The 18,099-nt window shown below is 51.5% G+C and overlaps 1 protein-coding gene across 1 annotated transcript; it reads left to right on the top strand.

Annotated features, from left to right (window-relative positions):
• Positions 1 to 1,459: 1,459 nt before the first annotated feature.
• On the top strand, positions 1,460 to 16,701 carry ANKRD40 (ankyrin repeat domain 40). The gene is made up of 5 exons (XM_040330895.1): positions 1,460 to 2,930; positions 8,546 to 8,694; positions 9,922 to 10,389; positions 14,120 to 14,301; positions 14,675 to 16,701. Exons 1-5 carry the CDS (start codon positions 2,803 to 2,805, stop codon positions 14,807 to 14,809), a joined length of 1,062 nt encoding a protein of 353 aa, XP_040186829.1. The 5' UTR covers positions 1,460 to 2,802; the 3' UTR covers positions 14,810 to 16,701.
• The last annotated feature ends 1,398 nt before the right edge of the window (positions 16,702 to 18,099 follow it).

Genomic DNA, 18,099 nt, shown 5'->3' on the forward strand with positions numbered 1-18,099 from the left:
TTATTCCTCCGCTTTCTGAAAATATATAATGATTGGGGGGTTCTAAATGATTTTCTAGCAAACATAATGCTGATGGTAACACGTATGTGAAAAATTAAACAATTGCCCCAGGCAGACAGTGGATGATAAAACACAATGGGGTAGATTCACTCAGTAAGCAATTGCGTCTGCGTATCCATAGTTACGCAGCGCAATTGCTTAGTTGCGCCGGCGTAACGACTGTTCTGTATTCAGAAAGCTTGTTACTCCGACTGCAGCCTAAGGCTGCATTCACACCTCGGCGTACAAAATCGCGGCGTTTTGTACCCCGAATTGCGGCGACAAATAGCGGCATTTTGTACCGCGATTCGCGGCGACAAAACGTTGCGATTGTGAATGTAGCCTTCACCCCCTCTATGAAGATGGTTCACATCTCCTATGCCGAACGCCGAAAGCCGCCTGAAAAAAAGGTCCGGGACTTTTTTTCAGGCGGCAGGTGTACGGCGTTCGGCGTGGAGATGTGAACCATCTCCATAGAGGGACATGTTAAATCATCCCTCTGGCGTCTCAGGGGCGGCTGCGGCGTCGCACTACAGGCGTATATACGCCTAGGTGTGAACGGGCACTAAGATATGACTGGCATAAGGCTCTTATGCCGTCGTATCGTAGGCTGCATTCTTACGATGGCCGTTCCCGTAGTGGTCAGCGTAGAGTATGCAAATTGCATACTCACGCCGATTCACAACCGTACGCGCGCCCGGCGTACGCATTTTACGTCGTTTGCGTTCGTCGGTTTCCGCGTAAGGCTGTTCCTGCTATTAGCAGGGGCAGCCAATGCTAAGTATACCCGTCGTTCCCGCGTCGCGATGTTTGAAAATTACGTTGTTTGCGTAAATGAATCGTGAATGGCGCTGGACGCCATTTACGTTCACGTTAAAGCAAATGACATCCTTGCGACGTCATTTGCCGCAATGCACGTCGGGAAAGTTTCCCGACGGAGCATGCGCACTACGTTCGGCGCGGGAACGCGCCTAATTTAAATGATCCACGCCCCCCTACGGGATCATTTAAATTACGCGCGCTTACGCCGGCTATTTTTACGGAGCGCCCGCGCAAATTACGGAGCTACTGCTTCGTGAATGAAGCGTAGCGCAGGTAATTTACGGAGGCGTAGCGTAAAATGGTACGCTGCGCCTCCGTAAGAGGGCGCAAATGTACCTGAATCTAGGCCAATGAAATTCTCCCCCCCTGTATAAGCAGAGAGCTGTCAGTGAACTAAACAGAGAGATCCACCAATCACACAAATGACAGATCAGGGGCGGGGTCTAGTGATGTCACTACTGTGCCTCCTCCCCTCTCCCAGCTCACACGTGCTTCCCTGATCTCCCTCTGACACGCTGGGATGGCTTAGTTGCTCCGCCCTAATAGGTGACCTCTGATGCTCCGCCCACCAGCACCACCCAGCGCCCTTCGGTATTTTACTCCCCCCCCCCCGGAACCAATCTGCTGAGCTGTGTGTGTCCCCTCTAATCCCGCCCCCCAGCACTGTGCATCGAGCCTGCGGTCCCCGCTCTGCACCCCGGGGGAGGCCGGACACCGGGCCCCGCACACCTCCAATGTCCGTGCAGCCAGACCGAAGTCTTCACATCTGAGTGTGTCCGTCCTCCCACATCTCATCCCTGTGTGACAACATCCTCCATGCAGACCTGTGTTCTCTATAGAGCGGATCCCTGTGTGTCCTCCAACCACACCTACACCCTCCATGCAGATCTGACCTCTGTGTCCACCAATCAGATCTGTACCATCCTCCAACCACACCTACCCCCTCTACACCCTACATCCTCCATGCAGACCTCAGCCCTGTATTCTCTATAGAGCTGATCCCTGTGTGTCCTGCAACCACGCCTGTCCCCTCTACACCCTACATCCTCCATGCAGATCTGATCTCTGTGTCCACCAATCAGATCTGTACCATCCTCCAACCAGACCTATACCCCTCCTTCCTACATCCTCCATGCAGATCTGATCTCTGTGTCCACCAATAAGATCTGAACCCTCCTCCAACCAGACCTATACCCCTCCTTCCTACATCCTCCATGCAGATCTGATCTCTGTGTCCACCAATCAGATCTGCACCATCCTCCAACCTGACCTATACCCCTCCTTCCTACATCCTCCATGCAGACCTGATCTCTGTGTCCACCAATCAGATCTGTACCCTCCTTCCTACATCCTCCATGCAGATCTGACCTCTGTGTCCATCATACATCCTCCAACTAGACCTATACCCCTCCTTCCTACATCCTCCATGCAGACCTCATCCCTGTATTCTCTATAGAGCTGACCCATATGTGTCCTACAACCACACCTGTCCCCTTTACACCCTCCATGCAGATCTAACCTCTGTGTCAACCGATCAGAGCTGTACCCTCCTTCCTACATCCTCCACGCAGATCTGACCTCTGTGTCTGACATACATCCTCCAACCAGACCTATACCCCTCCTCCATGCAGATCTGACCTCTGTGTCTGACATCCTCCAACCAGATCTATAACCCCCTCCACCCAGATCTGATCTCTGTGTCCTCCATACATCCTCCGACCAGACCCGCCCCCTCTACATCCTCCATGCAGATCTGACCTCTGTCCTCTAAACATCCGCCAACCAGATCTGTACCCAGTCCTTCCTACATCCTCCAACCAGATCTGCGCAGTGTCTCCCCTCCACCCTGATCAGTGAGTCCTCCCCACATCCCCCATGCAGACCTAAGCCCCCCGTGTTCTCTATCAGATCAGAAGTGCCCCCCCCCTCCCCCGGGTCTGTATGACCGATCCCCCCACATACATGGAAGAAAGACTGAGGGAAGCATCTGCATTGGGGGACCTGGAAGAAGTGCAGAAACTGCTCGGCTCCGGGGTGGATGTCAACTCCCAGAATGAGATCAACGGCTGGTGAGTGAGCGGCTGCATGGAGGGTGACGTGTTCTCTGTATATGTACACCTCACTACAGATAGACAGAGGATCTTCAGATTGTACCAAGTCAGCATGGAGGGTGACACATACACTGTATAGATACATGGAGGACGTTCATACTGCACCATGTCTGCATGGAGGGTGACACGTACACTGTATAGATACATGGAGGACGTTCATACTGCACCACGTCTGCATGGAGGGTGACACGTACACTGTATAGATACGTGGAGGACGTTCATACTGCACCACGTCTGCATGGAGGGTGACACGTACACTGTATAGATACGCGGAGGACGTTCATACTGCACCACGTCTGCATGGAGGGTGACACATACACTGTATAGATACATGGAGGACGATCATACTGCACCATGTCTGCATGGAGGGTGACACGTACACTGTATAGATACATGGAGGACGTTCATACTGCACCATGTCTGCATTGAGGGTGACACGTACACTGTATAGATACATGGAGGACGATCATACTGCACCATGTCTGCATGGAGGGTGACACGTACACTGTATAGATACATGGAGGACGTTCATACTGCACCATGTCTGCATGGAGGGTGACACGTACACTGTATAGATACATGGAGGACGTTCATACTGCACCACGTCTGCATGGAGGGTGACACGTACAGACTGTATAGATACATGGAGGACGTTCATACTGCACCATGTCTGCATGGAGGGTGACACGTACACTGTATAGATACATGGAGGACGTTCATACTGCACCACGTCTGCATGGAGGGTGACACGTACAGACTGTATAGATACATGGAGGACGTTCATACGGCACCACGTCTGCATGGAGGGTGACACGTACACTGTATAGATACGTGGAGGACGTTCATACTGCACCATGTCTGCATGGAGGGTGACACGTACACTGTATAGATACGCGGAGGACGTTCATACTGCACCACGTCTGCATGGAGGGTGACACATACACTGTATAGATACATGGAGGACGATCATACTGCACCATGTCTGCATGGAGGGTGACACGTACAGACTGTATAGATACATGGAGGACGTTCATACTGCACCACGTCTGCATGGAGGGTGACACGTACATTGTATAGATACATGGAGGACGTTCATACGGCACCACGTCTGCATGGAGGGTGACACGTACAGACTGTATAGATACATGGAGGACGTTCATACTGCACCACGTCTGCATGGAGGGTGACACGTACACTGTATAGATACATGGAGGACGTTCATACTGCACCACGTCTGCATGGAGGGTGACACGTACACTGTATAGATACATGGAGGACGATCATACTGCACCACGTCTGCATGGAGGGTGACATGTACACTGTATAGATACATGAAGGACGATCATACTGCACCACGTCTGCATGGAGGGTGACACGTACACTGTATAGATACATGGAGGACGTTCATACTGCACCACGTCTGCATGGAGGGTGACACATACACTGTATAGATACATGGAGGACGTTCATACTGCACCACGTCTGCATGGAGGGTGACACGTACATTGTATAGATACATGGAGGACGATCATACTGCACCACGTCTGCATGGAGGGTGACACGTACACTGTATAGATACATGGAGGACGATCATACTGCACCACGTCTGCATGGAGGGTGACACGTACACTGTATAGATACATGGAGGACGTTCATACTGCACCACGTCTGCATGGAGGGTGACACGTACACTGTATAGATACATGGAGGACGATCATACTGCACCACGTCTGCATGGAGGGTGACACGTACACTGTATAGATACATGGAGGACGTTCATACTGCACCACGGCTGCATGGAGGGTGACACGTACACTGTATAGATACATGGAGGACGTTCATACTGCACCACGTCTGCATGGAGGGTGACACATACACTGTATAGATACATGGAGGACGTTCATACTGCACCACGTCTGCATGGAGGGTGACACGTACACTGTATAGATACATGGAGGACGATCATACTGCACCACGTCTGCATGGAGGGTGACACGTACACTGTATAGATACATGGAGGACGTTCATACTGCACCACGTCTGCATGGAGGGTGACACGTACACTGTATAGATACATGGAGGACGATCATACTGCACCACGTCTGCATGGAGGGTGACACGTACAGACTGTAGGATTTCCTTCTCTCTCTCCCTGGTTTCCTCTTCTCATTACCGTGACTTTGCTTTCCGGCTGCTGCAAATCCTCTATAAACATGTCTGTACGTCTCCATAGCAACCATTGTTGTTAGAGACTCCCATCAGGTGCTGGGGTTACTATGTATACAGTTACCATGGTTACCACATATTGTCTACCATCGCTCCCCACTTCTCAGCTGATACTTCATATAATGACAACTGATTGGTGACAGTGATTGTGGAGGAGTGAAGCCGTGGTTCCTGTGTATACCGTTGCCCTGGACCACTGCTTGTGTGTGAGCAAGGACCTCCATCAGATCTCTGCAGAGGGACCACTGCTTGTGTGTGAGCAAGGACCTCCATCAGATCTCTGCAGAGGGGCCACTGCTTGTGTGTGAGCAGCAGCCTCCATCAGATCTCTGCAGAGGGGCCACTGCTTGTGTGTGAGCAAGGACCTCCATCAGATCTCTGCAGAGGGGCCACTGCTTGTGTGTGAGCAAGGACCTCCATCAGATCTCTGCAGAGGGGCCACTGCTTGTGTGTAAGCAAGGACCTCCATCAGATCTCTGCAGAGGGGCCACTGCTTGTGTGTGAGCAAGGACCTCCATCAGATCTCTGCAGAGGGGCCACTGCTTGTGTGTGAGCAAGGACCCCCATCAGATCTCTGCAGAGGGACCGCTGCTTGTGTGTGAGCAAGGACCTCCATCAGATCTCTGCAGAGGGACCACTGCTTGTGTGTGAGCAGCAGCCTCCATCAGATCTCTGCAGAGGGGCCACTGCTTGTGTGTGAGCAAGGACCTCCATCAGATCTCTGCAGAGGGACCACTGCTTGTGTGTGAGCAAGGACCCCCATCAGATCTCTGCAGAGGGACCACTGCTTGTGTGTGAGCAGCAGCCTCCATCAGATCTCTGCAGAGGGGCCACTGCTTGTGTGTGAGCAAGGACCTCCATCAGATCTCTGCAGAGGGGCCACTGCTTGTGTGTGAGCAAGGACCTCCATCAGATCTCTGCAGAGGGGCCACTGCTTGTGTGTAAGCAAGGACCTCCATCAGATCTCTGCAGAGGGGCCACTGCTTGTGTGTGAGCAAGGACCTCCATCAGATCTCTGCAGAGGGGCCACTGCTTGTGTGTGAGCAAGGACCCCCATCAGATCTCTGCAGAGGGACCGCTGCTTGTGTGTGAGCAAGGACCCCCATCAGATCTCTGCAGAGGGGCCACTGCTTGTGTGTGAGCAAGGACCTCCATCAGATCTCTGCAGAGGGGCCACTGCTTGTGTGTAAGCAAGGACCTCCATCAGATCTCTGCAGAGGGGTCACTGCTTGTGTGCGAGCAGCAGCCTCCATCAGATCTCTGCAGAGGGGCCACTGCTTGTGTGTGAGCAAGGACCTCCATCAGATCTCTGCAGAGGGGCCACTGCTTGTGTGTGAGCAAGGACCTCCATCAGATCTCTGCAGAGGGGCCACTGCTTGTGTGTGAGCAAGGACCCCCATCAGATCTCTGCAGAGGGACCGCTGCTTGTGTGTGAGCAAGGACCCCCATCAGATCTCTGCAGAGGGGCCACTGCTTGTGTGTGAGCAAGGACCTCCATCAGATCTCTGCAGAGGGACCACTGCTTGTGTGTGAGCAGCAGCCTCTCTGTCAGCCGTGTCGGATCTCTGCAGAGATGCCACTGATATATGTGTGTGAGTAAGGACCTCCATCAGATCTTTGCAGAGGGGCCGCTGCTTGTGTCTAAGCAGTGGCCTTTCACTCAGGTGTGCTGTGTCTTTTCAGAGAGGACCACTTGTATCTGTGTGTGTGTGTAACGACCTCTGTCAGATCTCTGCAGAGAGATCACTGCTTGTGTGTGAACAGCAGCCTCTCTGACAGCTGTGCTGAATCTCTGCAGAGAAGACCACTGATATCTGTGTGTGAGCAGCAGCAGCCTCCATCAGATCTCTGCAGAGGGGCCACTGCTTGTGTGTGAGTAGCCTCCATCAGATCTCTGCAGAGTGGCCACTGCTTGTGTGTGAGCAGCAGCCTCCATCAGATCTCTGCAGAGGGGTCACTGCTTGTGTGTGAGTAGCCTCCATCAGATCTCTGCAGAGTGGCCACTGCTTGTGTGTGAGCAGCAGCCTCCATCAGATCTCTGCAGAGGGGTCACTGCTTGTGTGTGAGCAGCAGCCTCCATCAGATCTCTGCAGAGGGACCACTGCTTGTGTGTGAGCAGCAGCCTCCATCAGATCTCTGCAGAGGGGCCACTGCTTGTGTGTGAGCAGCAGCCTCCATCAGATCTCTGCAGAGGGGCCACTGCTTGTGTGTGAGCAGCAGCCTCCATCAGATCTCTGCAGAGGGGCCACTGCTTGTGTGTGAGCAGCAGCCTCCATCAGATCTCTGCAGAGGGGCCACTGCTTGTGTGTGAGCAGCAGCCTCCATCAGATCTCTGCAGAGGGGCCACTGCTTGTGTGTGAGCAGCAGCCTCCATCAGATCTCTGCAGAGAGGCCACTGCTTGTGTGTGTGTGAGCTAGGACCCCCATCAGATCTCTGCAGAGAGGCCACTGCTTGTGTGTGAGCAAGGACCCCCATCAGATCTCTGCAGAGAGGCCACTGCTTGTGTGTGAGCAAGGACCCCCATCAGATCTCTGCAGAGGGGCCACTGCTTGTGTGTGAGCAGCAGCCTCTCTGTCAGCCGTGTCGGATCTCTGCAGAGATGCCACTGATATATGTGTGTGAGTAAGGACCTCCATCAGATCTTTGCAGAGGGGCCGCTGCTTGTGTGTGAGTAGCCTCCATCAGATCTCTGCAGAGTGGCCACTGCTTGTGTCTAAGCAGTGGCCTTTCACTCAGGTGTGCTGTGTCTTTTCAGAGAGGACCACTTGTATCTGTGTGTGTGTGTAACGACCTCTGTCAGATCTCTGCAGAGAGATCACTGCTTGTGTGTAAGCAGCGGTCTCTCTGTTGGGTGTATCAGAGCTCTGCAGAGAGGCCACTGCTTCTGTGTGAACAGCAGCCTCTCTGACAGCTGTGCTGAATCTCTGCAGAGAAGACCACTGATATCTGTGTGTGAGCAGCAGCAGCCTCCATCAGATCTCTGCAGAGGGGCCACTGCTTGTGTGTGAGTAGCCTCCATCAGATCTCTGCAGAGTGGCCACTGCTTGTGTGTGAGTAGCCTCCATCAGATCTCTGCAGAGTGGCCACTGCTTGTGTGTGAGCAGCAGCCTCCATCAGATCTCTGCAGAGGGGCCACTGCTTATGTGTGAGCAGCGGCCCCTCTGTCGCTTGTGTTGGATCTCTGCAGAGGGGGCATGGGGTGTGTGAGCAGCGGCCCCTCTGTCGGTTGTGTTGGATCTCTGCAGAGGTGACTCCCGGGGAGCCGAGGTGGGTGTCAGTTTTTGGATTGGTCTCTTCTTGTTGTGTTTTCTGGTGTAATGACTTTGTGTCTTCTCCCCGCACACAGGACTTGCCTGCACTGGGCTTGTAAGCGCAATCACCTCCACATCGTGTCCTTCCTGCTAGAGGCCGGGGTGGACAAAGACATCTTCACCAGCAAAGGAGAGAAAGCCGCTCAGCTCACCTCCAAGAGGGAAATCAAGAGAGTCCTGGGAGGCAAGTTTCTAATTCTTTTCCATTCTTTTCGCCAGGTGGAAGGCCCTCCGTTGTCAGAACCGGCGTGCGGGCGCCCAGGCTGGAGACTAATGGCTAAAATCTATGACAGACTGAAATACGCTGTTGCTGGACGGGGTGCCGCTAGGGCAGGGGTTTGACAAATTTGCTTGGAATCTAGGAGCCAGCTAAAAAAGTTAGGAGCCAGAAAACGCGCCCCGTCCCGCCGAGCTTGCGCGCAGAAGCGAACACATACGCGAGCAGCGCCCGCATATGTAAACGGTATTCAAACCACACATGTGAGGTATCGCCGCGATCGCTAGAGCGAGAACAATAATTCTAGCCCTAGACATCCTCTGTAACTAAAAACATGCAACCTGTAGAATTTTTTTTAAACGTCGCCTATGGAGATTTTAAAGGGTAAAAGTTTGTCGGCATTCCACGAGCGGACGCAATTTTGAAGCGTGACATGTTGGGTATCAATTTACTCGGCGTAACATTATCTTTCATAATATAAAAAAAATGGGGATAACTTTACTGTTTTATTTTTTTATTTAAAAAAGTGTATTTTTTCCCCAAAAAAGTGCGCTTGTAAGACCGCTGCGCAAATACGGCGTGACAGAAAGTATTGCAACGATCGCCATTTTATTCTCTAGGGTGTTAGAATAAAAAATATATATAATGTTTGGGGGGTTCTAATTAGAGGGAAGGAGATGGCAGTGAAAACGGTAAGAAATTACACATTAGAACTGGTTTTACTTGTAATGGCAACGGCCACCACCAGATGGCGCCAGGTCACAGAAGGAAGCTTGGGACTTCACAAGGCCGCAAAGCCGCGGCCTCAATTACCGGCCATCGCGTGGCGGGGGAGCACAGAGACACCCACCTCTGGAGGCAGCTGTGCCTCTGTGCGCCCCCACCTCCCCGCGATCGCGCGGCGGGGGAGGTGGGGGCGCACAGAGGCACAGCTGCCTCCAGAGGTGGGTGTCTCCGTGCGCCCCCACCTTCCCCGCCCCGCGACGGCCGGTAATTGAGGCCGCGGCCTACAAGGCCGCACAGCCGCGGCCTCAATTACCGACGGGCGCCAGGTCACAATTTCTTGTCGCAATTGCGACCTGGCGCCCGGATATTGTCAAGCCCTGCGCTAGGGGTTGCCGCGTTTTTCCGGCCTCGTTTATATTGAACACGTTTTTGGTTGTTTTTGTTAATAAATGTTTCTTTTTATTACAGTGGAGGATTTGGAAGCAGAGGAAGTTAAACCTGAACCCGATTTATCGTTCATCCCGAATTACCTCGCCAATCCGCCTTTCCCGTACGGTTATACCCGCGACAGCGCCGTCAAGCAAGAGACCGCCCCCGCAACGTTCGCCGAAAACGGAAACTCGCACATCGCACCGCCGCCACCCCCCACCAGCTTTCCTTTGCTGAGCAACGGCGTGGAGAACATTCACCTGAGCGCTTCCGTGAAGAAAGAGGACAAATTCCCGTCTTTGTTTTACAACGGCGAAGTCCAGATCCCGCCAGAATGTGCGCACTCGCCGGTACAGGCTGGATCCGTTTGCCAGACGCCGGTCTCCCAGAACCGCGGGATGTTCTCACCGCTTCCCTCTAATCTTCCGCACAGCGGCGCTCATGGTGGACCTATGCAAGTCTTTCAGCCGTTCTTCTTCACTGGAGCCTTCCCGTCCAACATGAAAGGTACAGCTGCGCGCTCTGCCAGGGGGGGGGGGGCTCACAAATAGGTCTCCTTCCTTGCAGGAGGAGGCTGGGCGGCCATGTTTTCCAGATCCCTCCTCCATCAGCACACTACCAGCTTCTGACACCGCGCCGGTCCTGAGGAGCTGCAGGCAGGAGTTTTTAGGTGAGGCCGGGCCTTCGGCCTAGTCTGCGAGACCGGGGTTATGACAGCTAGCTGCTGCCATAAAAAAAAAAAAAAAACGCAGGATTTTTTTTTGGGGCAAAAAATCGCCCAGCTCTACATTGAGCTAAAGCCCGCTGTTGCCTGTCGTTGGAGAGCAGGTCTAGGATCGGGCAAGATCACGACAATGAAGTCGGAATCTGCCCACATGCCTGGACCAGAGCCTGGCTCAGCCTCTCAGCGTGGCCGCTCCCGCCCCCTCCACAGCCCAGTGCTCTAATGAGCACAGAGGCGGGGGGGGGGGCAGAGCAGAGAGTGGTGACTGACAGTCACCAGCTCTCTACTCAGGGAGCTCTGAGAACTGAGCGATCAGTGGTGTTTGGTTGCTCGGTTCTCAGTGTTGGAGCCGACGGGGGACAGATGCAGCATTGGACCGATGCTGCATCCACCTAGATAAGTAGAATTCTTGAATGTATAAAAATGCCATAAAGATCGTGCTGAGAAATTATTGTTCCCAGCTTCATTCACTGCAGAGGAGATTGAGGAAAAGATGTTCCCCAGTCTCCTCCCACTCTCCATCCATCAACCCTCCAATGTGGTACCAGGCTCCTGAGAAGTGTGGGAGAGCAGGGCTGGACTGGGACAAAAATTTGGCCCTGGACTTCATCAAGACTTGCCCACTTTGACAGGTCTCTCCCATGGCGGCCGGACAACTCCTGAACCCCCCCGGCCACCCAAGCCCCCTCTCCGCCTTCACTAGCCACTAGCTGTGCTACTTTATTAGAGTAGAACGACTGGTACTGGTACTCTTATAGGCAGTACCAGTGGGGAAGCTAGACATTATTTCACCCGGGGCAAAGAATCAGTTCGGTGCCCCCCCCCTTATGGGACAAGATTAGGCAGAAGTGAGAAACTCCCAGGCTATAGCTGTTGAGTCGGCTGTCTGTCCCCTCCCCCATTCTCCTCTGTCGTCCCCCCTGCTTCTTTTTTCCCCCCCAAGGTGAGCGCTGCGGGAAGGTAGAGACAGAGGAGCGGAGGGGGGCAGCGGGCCACTGTCACTGAAGCCGGCCCACTGAGCCATCAGCCCACCGGGAATCTCCCTGTAGTCCCAATGGCCAGTCCATCCCTGACAGTGATCAGGTGGTTTTACAGCTTGATCACTTTAACCTTACAGCCTGAAGCTGGTTGAACAAAACAAGCAGATGCTCCTGCAGCAATAAGTTTGTGCCTAACCCTTCACTCTGTGGACATACTATTAGGTAGATTCACAAAGAGTTAGGCCGGCTTATCTACAGATAAGCCGACCTAACTCTGAATCTAAGCCGGCCTATGTTTAAGTGTATTCTCAGAGATACACTTAAACATATCTAAGATAGGCTGGCTTGCGCCGTTCTATCTTAGGTTGCAATGTTTCTTTTGGCCGCTAGATGGCGCTTCCATTGCGGCCGGCCTAGATTATGTAAATGAGGGGATACGCCGATTCCCGACGATTTACGAGCGTACGCCGGGCCTACACTGTCGAGTTACGTCGTTTATACCGTACGCGATAGGCCGCCTAAAGTTATTCCACCTATGAGGTGGAATAACAATGTTAAGTATGGCCGCCGTTCCCGCCGCGAGGTTCGAATTTTTTACGTCATTTGCGCAAGTCGTCCGCGAATCGTGATTTACGTAGTTTACGTACGCATCAAAATCAATAGGCCCGTATGGTCTACTTAGCCGCAATGCGCACTGGGAAATGTAGTCGCCCGGCGCATGCGCAGTGTAAAAAACGTCAAAAAAACGTGAGGTCAAGCCTCATTTCAATACTACACGCCCCCCTCCCAGTCATTTGAATTAGGTGCGCTTACGCCCGCTCGTTTTAGGCTACGCCACCTGAAAATTTGAAGGTAAGTGGTTTGAGAATCACTTCTAACCTAAATAATTTACAGCGGTGTAGCCTAAAAAGAGTAGGCTAGGCCGCCCTAATTTTAGGCGCCCCTACGTGAATCTACCTCTTTATATGTTCTAAGAGCCGACGTTGTTCAATCGGCGAAATCCTCACCAGATGTACCATCACAAAAGGTGTAAAAATTGTGTTTTCCTTCTAAAGCAGCCACAGTGGTCTCTCTGTAGAGCAGGGGTAGGCAACCTGGGACCCTCCAGCTGTTGTGGAACTACATTTTCCATGAGGCATTGCAAGGCTGGCAGTTGCAATCACTCTCAGGGAGATTATGGGACTTGTAGTTCTGCAACAGCCGGACGGCCCCAGGCTGCCTACCCCTGCTGTAGAGGATGGATTCGCCCCGCCACTGAGTGAGAACCAGAAATCTCCAATCCGCATAGCTTATGGTGTCAGCTGGTTGTAAAGCTCCAGCTTTACCAGAGAAATGTTTTTCCTGGTGGGTCTTTAACCGGGACCGGCCAAGATTCGATCCATGTATGGGCAGGCTGATTGTATCCACGTCGATCCATCCATCCATCGACCTGGGTACATCCAGCATGTTGGGTTTTTAGGATGCGATTACTGCCTTCAGCTGTAGTTGCTACCAATAATCACTGTGTTCTCCCAGCAGGGACGGCTTCCTGTGTCCCCTTGCTAGAAGAACACAGAGGGCCAGATTCTCAGAGACTTACGTCGGCGTATCAGTAGATACGCCGTCGTAAGTCCGAATCTGCGCCGTCGTAAATTTAAGCGTATTCTGGAAACCAGATACGCTTAAATTAGGCTAAGATACGAGCGGCGTAAGTCTCCTACACCGTCGTATCTTAGGGTGCATATTTACGCTGGCCGCTAGGTGGCGCTTCTGTTGAGTTCGGCGTAGAATATGCAAATGACTAGATACGCCGATTCACGAACGAACGTACGTACGTACGTACGTACGTACGTACGTGCGCCCATCGCAATTAGTTACGCCGTTTACGTTAGAGATACGCCGGCGTAAAGATAAAGCTGGTCTCTAGGTGGCGCATCCCATGCAAAGTATGGACGTCGGAACAAGCGTATCTTTTTACGTCGTTTGCGTAAGTCGTACGCGAATAGGGCTGTGCGTAAATTACGTTCACGTCACAGGCATTGAGCCGATGTATCTTTGGGCGTAAATACGACGTGATACTGAGCATGCGCGCGCATGCGCCGTTCGTTCGGCCATGCATCTACATGGGGTCAAGCCTCATTTAAATACAACACGCCCCCTAAAGCCTACTTTGAATTACGTGCGCTTACGCCGGCCCATTTACGCTATGCCGCCGTAACTTAGGAGGCAAGTGCTTTGTGAATACAGCACTTGCCTCTCTAAGTTGCCGCAGCGTAGCGTAAATATGGTACGCTACGCCCGCGCAACGTAGATCGGCTGTACGTGAATCTAGGCCAATATCTCCGTGGGATGGATTACCCCCCCATCGACACTGGCCATGTTGATGGGGGAATCAAGTGATTTTCTTTCTTGCAACCTGTGACTGCAGGAAAGGAAATCGCATAAATTCTATGGCTTATCTTAACATGCTGCTATATCTGTGAATGTTGCAAGGACTGTCATTCTATAGAATGCATACTGTATTTCTGATTTAGTTTTTCTTGCTCTTTGGTAGAATTAGTCCTGAAAGTGAGAATTCAGAGCAGTGCCCCCGGGGACAACGATTTCATCGAGGTGGAGATGGACAGGGAGGCCCTGACCTACAGAGATCTGCTCCGAGTCTGCTGCTATGAGCTGGGCGTCAGTCCAGACAACGTGGAGAGAATCCGCAAACTGCCGAACACTATGCTCCGAAAGGTAGGTGCCAGACTATCATCGGTTTCCTTATTTAAAGCTTACGTAACTGAAGTAATAGCCAAGTGTTTCTCCTCCTTTGCACAGCCCTATGGTCAGCTAGAGCGAGACAAACCTGTCATGTGACAAGCAGCCTGATTACAGTCATGTGAAAAGCAGCCTATCCCATTGATCTGTAGATGAAATAACAGAAAGATACAAAAAGAAACAATGTTTCTTTTTTTTCTTTCTGTTTCAGTGGCTGAGCAACAGTGTTGATAAAGGCTCCTTAGTATCGGCACTGGTATCGGTGCAACCCTAGTAGAGAGGGTTGGTAGGGTGGATGAATCTGACAGCATATAGATATTCTAATTCTACCGTTTCTCTTTTATTTTAGGATAAAGACGTTGCAAGGCTTCAGGACTTTCAGGAGCTGGAACTGATTCTGAAATATGACCACAGTCCCTTTAGGAACGCGGCACTGACTGATAGGCCATGCTTCAACAAGAAGGCTTCGCAGCTAACCTACTGATAGAAGGATCTGTGTACATCTTCTATCCAGAGATTTACAGCTAACCTACTGATAGTTCTGTGTACTTCTTCTACCCAGAGATCCACAGGTAACCTACCGATAGACAGCTTTGTGTGCTACTTCTACTCAGAGATCCACAGCTAACCTTCCAATAGATGGCTCTGTGTACTACTTCTACCCAGAGGTCTCCAGGTAACCTTCCAATAGATGGCTCTGTGTACTACTTCTACCCAGAGGTCTCCAGGTAACCTTCCAATAGACGGCTCTGTGTGCTACTTCTACTCAGAGGTCTCCAGGTAACCTTCCAATAGACGGCTCTGTGTACTTCTTCTACCCAGAGGTCTCCAGCTAACCTTCCAATAGACGGCTCTGTGTACTTCTTCTACCCAGAGGTCTCCAGCTAACCTTCCAATAGATGGCTCTGTGTACTACTTCTACCCAGAGGTCTCCAGCTAACCTTCCAATAGACGGCTCTGTGTACTTCTTCTACCCAGAGGTCTCCAGGTTACCTTCCAATAGTTGGCTCAGTGTACTTCTTCTACCCAGAGGTCTCCAGGTAACCTTCCAATAGACGGCTCTGTGTACTTCTTCTATCCAGATGTCTCCAGGTAACCTTCCAATAGACGGCTCTGTGTACTTCTTCTATCCAGAGGTCTCCAGGTAACCTTCCAATAAACGGCTCTGTGTACTTCTTCTACCCAGAGGTCTCCAGGTAACCTTCCAATAGATGGCTCTGTGTACTACTTATACCCAGAGGTCTCCAGCTAACCTTCCAATAGACGGCTCTGTGTACTTCTTCTACCCAGAGGTCTCCAGCTAACCTTCCAATAGACGGCTCTGTGTACTCCTCCTGTCTAGATAACTTCTGACAATAACACACGCCTCGCATACAACCGCGCCGTCTAGCATTGCTCTTGGGTGGAGGGTCAGCATGAAATTCAAATACATTGACAAGGCAAAGAAAATACATATCGTTCCTTCTAATGGCGTCAAGAAGCACAAAGGGTGAAAACCGGATAGTACCTTCTAAGTTTCCTTTTCCGTTAAATGCAGAATACGGCAACCCTTGGGCATCCAGCTGTTTTGGAAGCAAGAAAACGCTAGGTCTTTTGTGGTTCATCAGCTAGAAGAGTCCTTGGCTACCAAAAGCCTGCGCCTGTCTCATGTAAGATATATCTATCGCATATCACGCAGCTTCTAGGCGAAGCTACACTCACCAGCCATTGTAGAACCGCAGGCTCCAGCATGAAGGGTGTGCTGAGACTTGTAGTTCCTCGAAAGCTCAGCAGGGTGCTTAATACAGATCTGGGCAAGTTCATGAGCTAAACTCTGAGCTGGTAACAAGCGATGGGTGTCCCAGGAGCCGCACATCAAGTCAAAGCCTGCTGTGTGATAGTGAATGGCAGTCTCAGCCTGGACCCACGTCCCCGACGCGTTTCACTCTGCCCACTGGAGCTTACTCATTGGAATCTCTGAGCTACTACAGGGAATCACTGACACGTTTGCTGTTTACATTTTTAGAAAAGGACGATTTTGCTGGAAATGTAATGAGATCATTTTACGAGTTTATTTCCTTCAGTCGTATTCCCAAATTCTCTCCCGCTGTACATTCACCTTCATCAGTTTGGGTGTCAGTGTCCAGGAAGTCTGTACTCTCCCAGTCCAGCTGTGGTTGAAACCATGCATATCTTTATGGAGCTGTTAGAGGTAACGGGGGTTTGTTTACAGTAGGCCTCGATGATCCCAACAGACCATATGGAATATGACAGCCTTTATCTGTATCACTTCTACCTCTGGGTCATCTGATGTGATTGGCTGCTCCCGTGCATGCTGGGTTTTTGTTGAATGTTAATTATTTTAAAGAACTAGTTCACTATATATAAAAAAAAAAATCCCCCTCAGGCCCCTCCCTAGCTCCTTATTACAGTAAATTGTGCCAAACCACCCTCCTGTCACCCCAAAACCTTTCCACCCACATCCCACAAGGCCTTACTTAAAGTGATTGTAAAGCTTTATTATTTTAATAAAAAAAAAAAAAAATCGACTCATCTGCTCTGTGCACAGAGTAGCCCTGATGCTCCTCTTCTGGGGTCCCGCTCCTGGGTCCTCCCCCTCGCCAAGTGCCCCCATAGAAAGCCGCTTATCCGAGCCGCACTGTCTGCATCTATTGCTTGGCCCCACCCCTTTTCCCTCGCCACAGGATTTGACTGACAGCAGCAGGAACCAATGACTCCCGCTGCTATCAATCATCCTGTGAGGAGGGAGAGCGCCGCTGTTCTCATGCACATTGCTGCACGGACAATGGGCTTACATAAGTATAAGGGGGGGTTATGTGACACAGAAGGTTTTGTACCTTAAAGCGGAGGTCCATCCGTTTTTTTTTTTTTTAAAAGCCAGCAGCTACAAATACTGCAGCTGCTGACTTTTAAAAAATGGACACTTACCTGTCTAGCGCGCCCGCAATGTCAGCAGACGAGGCTGAGCAATCGCTCGGCCCTTGGCTGCTTCCGCCGCCATCCTCGGCGAGGGGATCGGGAAGTGAAGCTTTACGGCTTCACTGCACGATTCCCTACTGCGCATGCACAAGGATCGCGACGCGCCGTCACTGGTCCCCGCTCTCTCTTGGGAACTGTGTTTCCCAGAAGACAACGGGGGGTGACGTGACGAGGCTGGACACCCGCGGGAGTCAGAACCCGGAAGAGGTGCAAATACCTCAGACAGGTATTTGCACCCCCCCTGAAAGGTGCCAAATGTGAGGGGGATCCAAAAAGCAGAGGTTCACTTTTTGTGTGAACCTCCGCTTTAAAGGATAAGTTCACCTTTGTGAAGATGCTACATGTTCCAACCGTTTTTAGGGTAGAACATGTAACATGTTCCCAATGCAGCTGCTGCTGCTGCTCAATTCCCCCCTCCCTTTGACAGCAGTACAGGGAGAAGTTCCCCATACCGGGACTACTGTCACTTTTTGAAATCGGCGGGGCTCCGCCCACACGGCCAAGTCATTCAGTCACACAGCTCTGTATGTAAATGAACGATAAGCCCCCGACATCCTTTGCAGCTGTTGGCTTGTAGTTCTCAATGAACTACCATGGTGCTGTGGAGTGCTGTGGTAGTTCATTGATTCTTCCTATCAGTTTCTCTGCTTGCCCATATGGATAGATGTATGGAGGCACGCAGATACACAGAAAGATCTGCAGCAGACCTGCGTGGCACCAGTGATCTGCTGATGGCGAATGCAATGCTTTACAGCAGGGGTGTAAAACTCCATTTCATTGTTGGCCGCATCAGTA

The sequence above is a fragment of the Rana temporaria genome, chromosome 12 (assembly GCF_905171775.1).
Source record: "Rana temporaria chromosome 12, aRanTem1.1, whole genome shotgun sequence".
Classification (NCBI taxonomy): domain Eukaryota; kingdom Metazoa; phylum Chordata; class Amphibia; order Anura; family Ranidae; genus Rana; species Rana temporaria.